This window comes from Humulus lupulus, chromosome 8 (assembly GCF_963169125.1).
Source record: "Humulus lupulus chromosome 8, drHumLupu1.1, whole genome shotgun sequence".
Lineage (NCBI taxonomy): Eukaryota > Viridiplantae > Streptophyta > Magnoliopsida > Rosales > Cannabaceae > Humulus > Humulus lupulus.
The window spans coordinates 74,541,144-74,554,239 of NC_084800.1; the positions used below are offsets into that span (position 1 = coordinate 74,541,144).

Consider the following 13,096-nt stretch of genomic DNA (forward strand, 5'->3'; position numbering starts at 1 on the left):
AAATCCTTAAACAACGTAGGACAAGAATACTTCTATCACGCACTCTCATGCAAAATGAAATTGAGTTTGACCGAAACAAAAAGAGATTACAATTAGAACGGTGAATGTTTTGATAGATAGACCAGCAGTTTAATGTATTTATAAAATCTAAAAGCCTAATCTGGTTTGGTTCTTTTTATTTTATTTTTATTTTTGTTTTTATTTTTATTTTTCTCATTGTCTATCTCCTCCCTTTTCTCTCTCTTAGTCTGTTTCCCCATAAGGACTGTAACAAAATAAAATTCCGCCATTGACTGATAGCTTCTGAGATACCCATCTGGGTCCTCTTGACTCAGAGCCAGATCGGTAAGCTAAGCTAAACCCTGAAATTGCATTTCTCCAAAATTTGATTCAATTCATGAGTTTTTACCAAAACTGGATGCTGTTTTTAAAGTATAAATTTCCTGCCAAATCTTACCATTCAAATCAGATTTATTGTTATATTATTACTCAATCTGAATGGGAATCAGACTCAGGGGCTTTCCTGTTTTTCTTTTCACATGTTCAAATCAAAGAATCAATAATTAGAAGTTTTTCTATTGCCGTTTCATGCTTTCCACGTTTTTTTTTTTCTTTCCATTGAGCAAGAAAAGGTCATTTAGCTGTGTGTTAGCTGTTGAGAAAAATCTGGGAGCATTAGTAGGGGGCTTCTTATTCTTCTTCATGATCTTCTGTAATTGAGAAATGGGTTTTCTTTAATTTGGCTTTACAGGTTCCAGCAATGGGCTTAAAGAAGAGAAGGGTAAGCTGTAAAATTTTCAATTTTGCTATTTATCTTCAAAAGTTTAGCTCGTGGAAGAAGATTGCGATGAACCCAACAAAGTGAAAGAAGAATCCAAATCTATATACAACAAATCATCGTCGTTTTCTTCCTCCAGCCAATCACATTCTTCCTACCAGCCACCGTTCTCCCAATTGACCACTGCCACCTACTCCCCGGCCGCCGCTCTTCCGCCGGCCACTGGCTAGTGCCTCGATGTTGCTGCTCTTTTACAAGTCTTGAACATTCATGGTGGGAAAGGTTTACCTTCTTGCCTTCTCAATGTTTCATGAACAATAATTGTAGACTTGTGTTTTGATTTGGGGCTAAAATCAGTTTTCCTTGCAGCTCCTTCACCGTCTGATTGTTGTTCAAGTGCTCATCTTTTTTTTTCCCTTTTTTCTCTGGTTTGTAAAACAATATGTTGAGAGCACCCGTTAAATGAATTTGTTATATATTGCTAGTAATTTGCTTGCTGGGAACTAGTTGAGCATGCTCCTTACATTGATATATTGCAAAATATTGATAAATCTCTTTTATTCTGCTGAATAAAAATTAGTGAGAACAATTTACTGGTTGCGGTTGGTATACATTATAAATTGTGATAAAATATATAAAAATTACTAACTCCAAAATTCTGAGCTGCTGTACGCTTCTTTTTTCTTTTTTCTTTTTTTTTAAAACACAGATTTCCAACCGTAAACCAATCAAGTCAGGTTCTTTTTTTGTCTGAAACAAGAAATTCAAAGATGAATTTGAATTTTGGAGAGGGGTTTCCGTATCTAGGAGCAGAAGAGTTTCAGTTTGAAAGCTCTTGGGTGCCAGCAACTCCAGAGAAGCCCCCTATTTTGGGATCTATTGCAATCTCAGATATCCAACAAGGAAGACATCAGGACCCAGTAAATTCACTAGAATTGGCATCAATTACAGGAAGACATGCATCAAATTTTGATTGTTTGGCTCAAATTTTCAATGCAAATTCACAAGTGAGCCAAAATATGGGGTATTTTCGACATTCAGATGGACATCCAACAGAGAATAACCTGAGGACTAATGGCAGAGATGGTTCTCATCAACAGTCTTTACCTGAGGATTTTGTAGGCTTGAATAATAATTTATCGTTCATGCAACTGTTACAACATGGGGGAGCTGAAGTCCCATCGTCAAACACCTCGCTTTTAAGACTTGTAGAAATGGCAGCAGAAAGACCTGTGTTGCCACAACCACCACATCAAATGATCAACATCCAACAGGATTATGGCTCAGGTGGTTTCAATATTGGTGCCGGGTTCATCAGCAGCATAGCAGAGGGAACTGAAATTGGCAATTCACATTGGCAAGTGGGGAAAAGTTGGACTGATTCCAACACTGCTAATCTGTTAATCAGAGAACAGAGTGAATGTTCAAGTTCCAACCCACTGAATTATGGTGGCAGCTTACCCCAGACACTCAGCTGTAAGTATTTTTGTTATTGTTGAGTGCCTAATTGTTTAACTTCCATTTGAAAATTATCGAGGCACTTTTCTCAACAAAAAAAAAAATTCATTTCAACGCATTGAATTATGTAAGGAATTCCCTTTTAATTTGAATGAAATCAAGCTCCTGTATTCAGTTGTCTCTAGTGATTATCATTCCCTCGTGCAATTAAAACTATCAAAATAGTCAAATTAATGAACCCATATGAAATGACTAGAAAAGTAGATACAAATTAATAACATGAGCACTCCTATCTATGATCTTTTCAAGATTTCTTGTTTAGATGCTAAACATTGATATAATGAGCTATAGATTAACAATATACCAATGTTGATGTTATGAAAACCTAGATAAATTATAGCATTTCTATAAGATGGCATAAAGTATCCCCATAACTGAGTTCAAATATATATACTCGGTAAATATGTATAACCATATTGATGAACAAAACTATCTCTGCAGATGACCTCTCCACACCGTGCAAGCCAGGCTATGATTTGAATTACTCACCACGTAACTCCAATGCTCTCACAAATGTTGTCAACTCGCCTCATTTCACACCAGTAACACCAAATCATGTTACATCGGAGAACCAGCGGTCTGCATTACTAAAGTCCGCCATAGATGAAACCCCAAGTCAGGAAAGAGACACAACAAAGAATCTAATTGAATGCAGAGAAGACGAAGCAATTCAACTACATGGTGATGAACTCTTACAAAAGATTGTCGACTCATCGTCCACTGCCATTTCTACACCATACAAGGAAAATAAAGACTATATAACTGACCTGGGCATTGATCTGAATGAGACACCACAACAGAAACCACCAAAACGTAGAAAACACAGGCCCAAGGTAATTGTAGAAGGCAAACCAAAAAGGGGCCGAAAGCCTTCAGTTCCAAAAAATACAGAACCTAAGCAACCAAAGAGGAAATATGTACGCAAAAATGTTCCAAAGGAGTCAACATCTCAAACGGTGGATATGTTGGAAGAGACTAGAAATCCTAACACTGCATTGCCCAAAAAAAGTAGCAAGAAAGTATTAAATTTTGATTTGGAAAAGATTGGAGATGCAAATCTGGGCAATATAGTGACGCAGCAGGAGATGCACAACATGAATGGAAAAGCTCCAAGTGTTACCCTGGACTATCAAGCAACAGAGCTATGTAATGGAATTAATCATGCAAGGGATACAACTCCATCCATGCAAAGTGGCATACCTGTTGAACAGATGGTAGAAAACCATTTCATGAATCAAATGCCAAATGGCAATGTCCGTCCATTTGACAGTCAAGCAACTGTTGCTCTGTTTGATTCAACAAAAGATATGCATGTGAAAAATTTCAATGAAGCTGGAAGACATGAAATAAACAGAAATGTTGATCAACAGCTAAAGAGAAAGGAAGATGAATACATTCTGAAACAGCAACAAACATGTGCAGAAGCAATAGTCCGAGATAGAGTTCAAAGAAGCGATAATTGTGAAAACCTTCAGAAGATTACAGAACCAACAAAGCATGCTATGCCTCAGCCAATTCCAAAGACTCCCTCCTCCAATGAAGCAAGGGGGTCAAAAAGAGATCATTGCCACACCACTGAACATGCACATCTCTCAACTACAAATCATATGGATGCCAGTACATTGTTGTACCGAGGAATATATGAGATCTGCTCAGGAATTTCACAAACTCCTAAGAAAAAGAAAATTGGGGATGACTGCAGAGACACGCCTTCTAATGTCAAAGCAGCTGAGGGTTTGGGAAATGTTGAAACAACAAGAGCGCACAATGTCAATGCAAGTGGACTGAAATCAAAAGAGAATTGCACATTATTGGATACTCAATTCAGCAGAACTGCAGAGAGAGAAACTAATGAAATCAGCATGGTCAACATTAACAGCTATGATCACTCTACCCCTTCAGAGCATAACATACCATATCTCCAAATTTTATCCAGGCAACATTCACAAACAGGACAGACAGGTTCTGCAAGGGCCCAGTATCATGCTAACAGCCTTTCCACTGGAGCCACAGTTGAAGAGAGTAAACATCTCTCATCCCTTCCTAAAACGTCCACCACACTTGGAAATGCCCAAGTATTTCAAACTTGTTATGCTAGCATGTCAGAGATTAAGCAGACTAAAAAAGGCCCTCTAATACAATCAGCTTTGTCAGTATTGAGTACAGTGCAGAAACCCTTGCCCAAAAAAAGAGGTATATTTCTTGTTTAACAATACTTAAAATGGTGATTTTAATATGTTACTATAAGAACCCTAAAATTCTATCAATTTTTTATGTAGGTCCAAAGAAGAAACAAGTACATCCCACAGCAATAGACGAAGTCAATGTAAAAGCCCCTCTAATAAATTCAGCTTTGTCAGTATTGAGTACAATGCAGGAACCCTTGCCCAAAAAAAGAGGTATATCTCTTGGTTAACAATATACTTAAATGGTGATTTGAACACGTTCACTTGAGAACCCTAGAATTCTATCAATTTTTTATGTAGGTCCAAAGAAGAAACAAGTACAACTCACAGAAATAGACGAAATCACTTTAAAAGCCCCTCTAATAAATTCAACTTTGTCAGTATTGAGTACAATACAGGAACCCTTGCCCAAAAAAAGAGGTATGGCTCTTGTTTAACAATATACTTAAATGGTGATTTGAATATGCTCACTTAAGAACCCTAAAATTCTATCAAGTTTTTTATGTAGGTCCAAAGAAGAAACAAGTACAACTCACAGCAATAGACGAAGTCATATACAAATTTCAGAGCCTTAACCTCAATGGAAGCAGCAGTGGATTACAAAATCCAGACCAAAATGCACTTGTCTTGTACCAAGGAAATGGTGCAGTTGTTCCTTATGGGGGTTTTGAGTTTATCAAGAAACGTAAACCACGACCTAAAGTAGACCTTGATCCAGAAACAAACAGGATTTGGAATCTTTTGATGGGCAAGGAAGGAAGTGAAGACCTGGAAGGAACAGATACAAAAAAGGAGAAGTGGTGGGAAGAGGAAAGGAAAGTGTTCAGTGGGAGAGTTGATTCTTTCATTGCTCGGATGCATCTAGTTCAAGGTACACTTTCTTACATTTTTTTCTATATTTAATAATAATAAAAAGGAACCCTTAATGTTTTTTTTTTTTTTTAAAAAGTCCAATAAAAAATATATATGTAATAATGTTTAAAGTACTCTCCTAGTTCAGAAAGAATTCTAGAAAGCACCAAAAATTCATCATTATGATCATTTGCATACTACAAATCTTATGAAGTACAATGAAGTTAAATTGAACCGGACCTCACACTATACTGTAGATTTTATAGTAATTTGATCAGCTTCATTTCAAAAAAAAAGGCAAATTGTTGTTTCAATAGCTATGCATGTTTGTAATTGATGGATACATAACCAAGTTACCATTTTTTTCCACAAAGCCTTATATGCAGCTATAAAACAGTATAGATTTCAGCAACTAACCAAGTATGTCTCTTTGCAGGAGATAGACGTTTCTCTCGGTGGAAAGGATCAGTTGTAGATTCAGTCATCGGAGTCTTCCTTACTCAAAATGTTTCAGACCATCTTTCAAGGTAGACTCAATAACATATAATTATTTTTTAACCAAATGGCATAAAATGTTCAATAAAAGCAATTTGTATCCTTTACCGCAGCTCTGCCTTTATGTCTCTGGCTGCACGATTTCCTCTTAAGTCGACAGGCTATAACACACAGGATAAGGTCAACACAGTAATAATAAGTAAAGAAGCAACAATCCCCATACCGAATCTAAATGACACCATCAAATGGCACGAAGACTCAAGAGAACAAATCAATGGCCAAAACAGGGCACCCAATCAATCTGCTGAGGGTCAATGGAGAGATAATATAGCAATAACCAAAAAAAACTTGACAGACGCACAAAGCCAAAGTTCAGAAGAAGAAATCATATTGTCCCAAAATTCATTTGATTCCTCAATCACTCAAGTCGCTGGAGGAATCAGATCCTGTTCAGGCTCAAATTCAGAGGCAGAAGATCCTTGTACTGGATGGAAGCCTAGCAACACCCAAGTTTCATCCTTAACAGATTATCTATTGGCGGAAAAAAGTGCCACAGTCCAGGAAGTTTATGATCGTGTAAATGGATGTACAGTATTTGAGAAATACAAGAGCTCTTATTCAATGAAACATCCTGATTTCCCTTATACAAACAATGCAGACTATCTGTACATGCAACCAGCTCCCCATTCTGGAAATGATGAGTTGTTTATGACAACTGACCCAAGAGCACCAGAAGTATGTTGCTTTGAAAGCTTCAGTGAAGAAAGCACGTCATCTTGGCATTCAACTGGTTCCAGATCTGTAAAGGGGCCAGATACAGTTTCCAAAACCCCAAGGTGTAAAGAACAAGCTGAACGTCTCGGTGACAACTCTGAGCAACAGAATCAAGTTTGGAAGTCTCAAAAAGCACCATCAGCTGACCCTTGTGCATTATTATGCTCACAATTAACAGCCCAAGAAGCACTTCAATCAAACATTGAATACAGTCGGTCTTCTTGCAACAATTATCAGCATTTGAAGAATGACATGTTTCAAGCAGAAAGCACTTCACTTACAAACCCTGTAAAATTTTCTGACACAACTGAGGGGACTGTCCCACATGTCAATAAACTCACAGGTAAAGCTTTTGAAGCTGGGGATAGTATTTCTGCAGTAAGTATCCAGATAGAGAAAGAGAATAAGTTGGCGGAGCCAAGTTCAGACCATACTCAAAATGGTGCACGTACAAAAACTTCAAAAGCAAAAAGAGGCAATGCTACAGGTCAAAACAAGAATGAAGTTGACTGGGACATTTTAAGACAGCAGGCAGAGACCAGTGGAGACAAAAAAGAAAAAAGAAAAGATGCACTGGATTCAATTGACTATGAAGCGATTAGAACAGCTAATGTTAAAGATATTTCTGATGCCATCAAAGAACGAGGAATGAACAACATGCTAGCAGAACGAATCAAGGTTTTTCCTTACCCTTGTACACTGCCACTCATTGTAATGTGTAAATATAAGAATTATATCCCAATTGTATAAAATAAAGTGAAGAATATCAGCATCAAAGAATCATACACTAGAACAACTTCTAGGGTTCAAAAGTAATAGGAATTGATCTAAACATCACTGATTAGAAGTTTGCAACACACCTATATATCCTTTTGGTTTTTTCTTTATGCAAAAATTTGCTTTTATTAATTTTTTAAACCCTAGAATTTATTTCAAGATTGAGGCATCCTTGAATTTAAAAATTGTTTCACAATGTTGCAGGAATTCCTAAACCGCATAGTCAAAGATCATGGAAGCATTGACCTTGAATGGTTAAGAGATGTTCCCCCAGATGAAGCAAAGTAAGTTATTCCAAATATATCAATTTGCTTATAAATATAACAAGACAAGGTCAAAATCATAAACCAGGGACAAGGTTATTTGTAACATACATTTGATTTTGTATATTTTCTCTACAACATCTGCTGCAGGGATTACTTGCTAAGCATACGAGGACTGGGATTGAAAAGTGTGGAGTGTGTGCGACTTTTAACACTTCATCATCTTGCTTTCCCGGTAAGGTCTATTTGGCTGTGTTTGTTAAATTATAAGAGCTGAAGGGGAAATTTTAACTCAGGACCATAATATCAGATTTCTGTATCTTTCTTTTGTTTTTGGCTAACCTAGTATATGTATTTTCTATGTTTGTAAAGGTTGACACAAATGTAGGAAGAATAGCAGTACGACTGGGTTGGGTACCCCTCCAACCACTTCCAGAGTCACTTCAATTACACCTTCTAGAACTGTAAGTATTGTGTATGTTTCAAATAAAAGGTGTATCATATTAGATAAAGAATTTCTGACCAGAATCTTCTGTAGATATCCGGTGCTGGAGACAATTCAAAAGTATCTTTGGCCAAGATTATGCAAACTTGATCAACGAACACTGTAATTTCATAATTCCTTCAACCATTCAAGTTTTTCTTAAGAAATGCATTTCTCTATTGAATAAAATCTTGTTTGGTCCATAAATGCTGTTGTTATTAATCCATTAAACTACCCCAACTACAGATATGAGCTACACTACCAGATGATTACATTTGGAAAGGTTAGTTATCAATCATTCCTACATAAGCTAAATTGGAATTATTCCAGGAAAATAGTCTCATCCTTAAATGAATATACATACGCAGGTCTTCTGTACAAAGAGTAAACCAAACTGCAATGCATGTCCTATGAGAGGAGAATGCAGACACTTCGCAAGTGCTTTTGCAAGGTATACATCCTTATAAAACTGCAATTATGTATCTTAGTTCCACTACCAACACAAGTAAACGAGAGAAATATCAAACTAGCTATTTGGAACCAGAAGTTCATATGTTTTAGCTAGTAGGCATATACAACAACATCCAGGTTATCTACATACTACTTGCATGTTTGAACTACTGGAAGTTCATTAGTTACATAAAATAGTAAGAGATAGAAAGAAAATAGGTGGGGTTAGTACTATCTATAGTAAATTTCATATTTCATTATCACAAGAGTTCCAGGAACTATGAGGAACAGCCTAACAGACCATGGGCTTAAAGATCTACATGTATCATAATGAAATGTATTTGCCATGCAATAACTGCGGCCCAAATAATATTTGAAACCTCCAACCAAATTGAATATGGAAATGGAATAAATGAAAAGCATCTAATAAATTAGATTTTATTTATATTTTTAAGAAGGAGAAAAAATCCATTCTTTTTTCTTCTCAAAATTGTTGAATTTTGTGATATGCACGACTATCAATCATTAACATTAAGACTAATATGAATTATGTCTAATGCAGTGCAAGACTGGCCCTACCAGGCCCAGAAGAGAAAAGAATTGTGACCTCCGATGTTCCTACACAAGCTAACAGTCCTGCTGTAGTTATGAATCCTGCACTACTACCTCCACCAGAGAACAATTCACTCATAGAAGTTGGCTCTAAAACTGAGAAGTGTGAACCAATCATTGAAGAGCCTGCAACACCAGAGCAAGAATGCATAGAGGTGTCACAAAGTGACATTGAGGACTCCTTTTATGAGGACCCTGATGAGATTCCAACCATAAAACTCAACATTGAAGAGTTCACAGAAACCTTACAAAACTACCTGCAAAAGAATATGGAGCTCCAAGAGGGTGACATGTCCAAGGCTTTAGTTGCCTTGAATCCAGAAGCCGCCTCCATCCCTATACCTAAATTAAAGAATGTCAGTAGACTTCGAACGGAACACCAAGTGTAAGTACATTACTATAAAAACATACTCAAATGGTTCGTAGCTTACAGATGCCAATCAAGTTACAATTACAGAGATTCTTAAAAAATGTGTACATTTTAAATTCTCAACAAAATGATCTAATGCAGGTATGAACTACCAGATTCACACCCTTTATTGGAACGGGTTAGTTAATTTCTATCTCTGGAATTATTAATTTAACTATATCAACCATGCTACTCATTTCAACTGAGCATTTACATTGTTTTTAACAGCTTGACAAACGAGAACCAGATGACCCAAGCCCTTATCTTCTTGCTATATGGACACCAGGTATGTACAAAGTATAATATTCCTAATATTGCAAATAAATTTAGACGAAAAAAAAGGGAACAAAAGAAAGATTTACCCTGGACCACTCAAAACTCCAAAATTCCTCCCACCACCCCCAAAAAATAAATATATAAATAAAACACTTGGACTAATCAACAGTCATGACATAGTATATCAACAGCCAAAATCAAGTTACAGATAAGTGGATAGCGTAGCTTTTGTCCGTTATCTATGAAAATATTTATAATATTTATATACTTTGGCAATTAATACTGCTTTTATTTTGGCACACATTGATAGGTGAGACTGCAAATTGCATTCAACCATCAGAAAGAAGTTGCAGTTCCCAACAACCAGACAAATTATGTGATGAGAAGACATGTTTTTCATGCAATAGTATTAGAGAAACAAATTCGCAAACCGTGAGAGGGACAATTTTGGTAAGAAAATACCTTATTCATAACATACATATACAATTCCAAAAGCAACACAAATAGACTACTTTCAATTGCTTACTGATGTTTTAAATGACTTCGCTCCAGATACCTTGTAGAACAGCAATGAGAGGAAGCTTCCCACTTAATGGCACATACTTTCAAGTTAATGAGGTAAGTGTCCAAGTAAAATATGTTAACTCTTACCTCCCTCAAAAGAAAAAAAGAAAAAAAAAACTGCTTGCTACACACTATTGTATAGATACATTAGTATGAATTGAATATATATAGAAAAACATATTTCTTAAGCACAAAAGAAGAGTCGCACGCATAATTTTGGTATATTAGATTTATGTATGTTTACTTGATGGGGCTAGGTTACCTGCCCTGCACCCATTCTACCCAGCTAATTGAACAATCATATTTGTTTGCTTACCCTAGTGAGTTGTGAGACAAACGAGCATTCATCTTTTTGTCCAATTGTATCATCTTGCAGGTATTTGCAGATCATGATTCAAGTCTAAATCCAATCAGTGTTCCTAGAGAATGGATATGGAATTTACCAAGAAGGATGGTATACTTTGGAACCTCCGTATCAACAATTTTCAAAGGTATTGTATTACATGTTTATAAACATTATTGCTTAATTTTCCAAAATGAAAAGATAAAAGTTACTGACAAACAATAAACAAAATATGTATCAGGCCTATCAACAGAAGGAATTCAGTTCTGCTTCTGGAAAGGTACATATTACTACTCTCAACTATGGTCATTATACTATTTTCTTTAGTAACATTTAGAAAGTTATCATAGTTACTGGAGCATGGATGGGCAACTTGGCATACTAAGAAGGTATAAGAATGAAGTATCGATAGGATTTTGATGAAGATCTAAACTATTAAGTAACAACCTTAAAACACACTAGTTAAAACATTCTTGTTATCGTTAAGTTTCTCATCAAGCCATTGAAGCTAGGATGCAGTAAACTTGGAGGTCTGGGATGTCTTTATTTATTTCTTAAGAGCACCACATGTGCTGACTATATCAAAAAAAAAGTTAAATCTTTTTAAGGAATGACTGCTAACATTAATGACTCCTATGTGCAATATCATATCAGATACCACAAGATTGTGATCCCACATAAAGCTTGCCTAAGTGTGGTATGCTCTACCCAATGCACTCCCAAGTCCCAACCAACTACCTGTTGTCCATAACATGAGCAATCACTTTGCTATCCCTAGAGCCATGCAAAGCCCAATATAATGCAAGTTTAGGTTGCAATGGTTCTACCAGAAAAGTATTTTAAGGAGTATCAACAGTCAATTAATTAACACATGTTAAATGTTCGGAAATTCATTTGCAGGATTCGTTTGTGTGAGAGGATTTGACCTGACAACTAGGGCACCTCGACCTTTGATAGCCAGATTGCATTTCCCCGCAAGCAAGTTGATCAAGACAAAAAATGATGACAAAAGATGAAAGAGACTGAGCGACAGATGGTTACCAGCAGCCTGTATAAAATAAACGTCTGTTGCACAAAACAGATAAGACTACTGACAGGGTACAATAGGTCAACTAACAGATTGTTGTACATCAACAACCATTCTTCCTCTAACCTGAAATGAATTTGCCACATCTTGGCCAGCAGGGAGCACAAAGCATTTTCAACATGCTGATAGCCCAAAATAAGTGGGAAGTAATTTGTATAAGACTAGATAAACATTGTTATTGTTTCAACTTTGCTAAGCAAAGCACATTTTCATTATCTAGCCATTGTCACTTCCCAAAGAGAGGAAATAATTGAGTAGTTTTGATTCATCCTAAACAAAATATCAAATGATGTACGAATAAGCAGAATTGAGTTCATAATACATGGCCGGTGTGTTAAAGATAACAATGCGTAGCAATATCATACGTGCTTATTATCTCTCGCATTGAGAAAAAAATATATATAGTTATCTCCGTGAGACACACCTTGATTACGATATTATTTGAAAGACAATAAACTAATAACTTCGTCGAAGAAAATCATAAAACTCGGATTCCAAAAATGCGTTTTTGGTAGTAACTTAGTACCAGTCAACTAAACTTCAATCCTCGGAGAAAACAAAGTCTCGACTCTTCAAGTTTCGAATGTAAGAAACTTGAACAAAAAGTATTGCAAAAGCTGCACTAAATCTTATAAAATGAAAACCTTACTCTACAACCAAAACAATTGAACTCAAGTAATCTGGTAGACTGGATGGAGCAATAAACCCATGGTAATTAATTTCACCACAAACTCAATCTTTTTTCTCTTAAACTAGTCATCCTGCTAAACTTATATAATCTTGATTTCAATCCAGGAACTTGATGTTAAAAATAAACATATTCACATATTGTCACACAGATACATGCAAATCACAACTTTTGTTTCGAGCCAGAAAAGCAAACAAACATATTTACATATAGTCACGCACAAAAACAAGATAAATGCAAATCAAAGTCAGCACATTATTAGCTTTACGTATTATAATGAGATGCAAAAAAAAATTATTTTCACCTTAACAAACTTCATCCAAAATGAACTTTTTGCAAGAACGTGTATTGTACTCAGCCTTAGTAATTGTAACTACAACAAAATAACAACAACCAGAATCATTGTGAATATCTTATCGATCTAAAATTTCGTAGGAACTCAACAGCAATCCATTTTTTCGTCCCAAATGAATACGATAATCTTACCAAAAAAAAAAACCACTATTTAAAATAATGTTTAAAAAAACTAAAAAACATATA

The 13,096-nt window shown here is 35.9% G+C and overlaps 1 protein-coding gene across 4 annotated transcripts; it reads left to right on the forward strand.

Annotated features, from left to right (window-relative positions):
- Positions 1-107: 107 nt before the first annotated feature.
- LOC133797814 (transcriptional activator DEMETER) lies at positions 108-12,203 on the forward strand. 4 transcript variants are annotated; one of them, XM_062235877.1, is made up of 23 exons: positions 108-345; positions 752-1,060; positions 1,488-2,254; positions 2,738-4,489; positions 4,576-4,695; positions 4,783-4,902; positions 4,979-5,353; positions 5,771-5,861; positions 5,943-7,281; positions 7,585-7,664; positions 7,794-7,878; positions 8,016-8,107; positions 8,182-8,250; positions 8,374-8,410; positions 8,496-8,578; positions 9,140-9,574; positions 9,701-9,737; positions 9,827-9,884; positions 10,185-10,324; positions 10,427-10,492; positions 10,815-10,929; positions 11,023-11,061; positions 11,682-12,203. In XM_062235877.1, the coding sequence occupies exons 3-23, from the start codon at positions 1,549-1,551 to the stop codon at positions 11,795-11,797; spliced, it is 5,955 nt and encodes a 1,984-aa protein (XP_062091861.1). In that variant the 5' UTR covers positions 108-345; positions 752-1,060; positions 1,488-1,548; the 3' UTR covers positions 11,798-12,203. The 4 variants fall into 4 exon arrangements, with proteins under 4 accessions (XP_062091861.1, XP_062091862.1, XP_062091863.1 ...); XM_062235878.1 differs by having other exon boundaries at positions 752-1,051; XM_062235879.1 differs by having other exon boundaries at positions 109-345; positions 4,991-5,353.
- The last annotated feature ends 893 nt before the right edge of the window (positions 12,204-13,096 follow it).

What these genes read in the sequence shown, in the direction of transcription:
- LOC133797814 (XM_062235877.1), top strand. Translation starts at nt 1,549, where the DNA reads ATGAATTTGAATTTTGGAGAGGGGTTTCCGTATCTAGGAGCAGAAGAG. An exon ending in GTTCCCCCAGATGAAGCAAA is followed by an intron (nt 7,665 to 7,793) that starts GTAAGTTATTCC and finishes CATCTGCTGCAG; the next exon opens with GGATTACTTGCTAAGCATAC. An exon ending in AGATGATTACATTTGGAAAG is followed by an intron (nt 8,411 to 8,495) that starts GTTAGTTATCAA and finishes ATACATACGCAG; the next exon opens with GTCTTCTGTACAAAGAGTAA.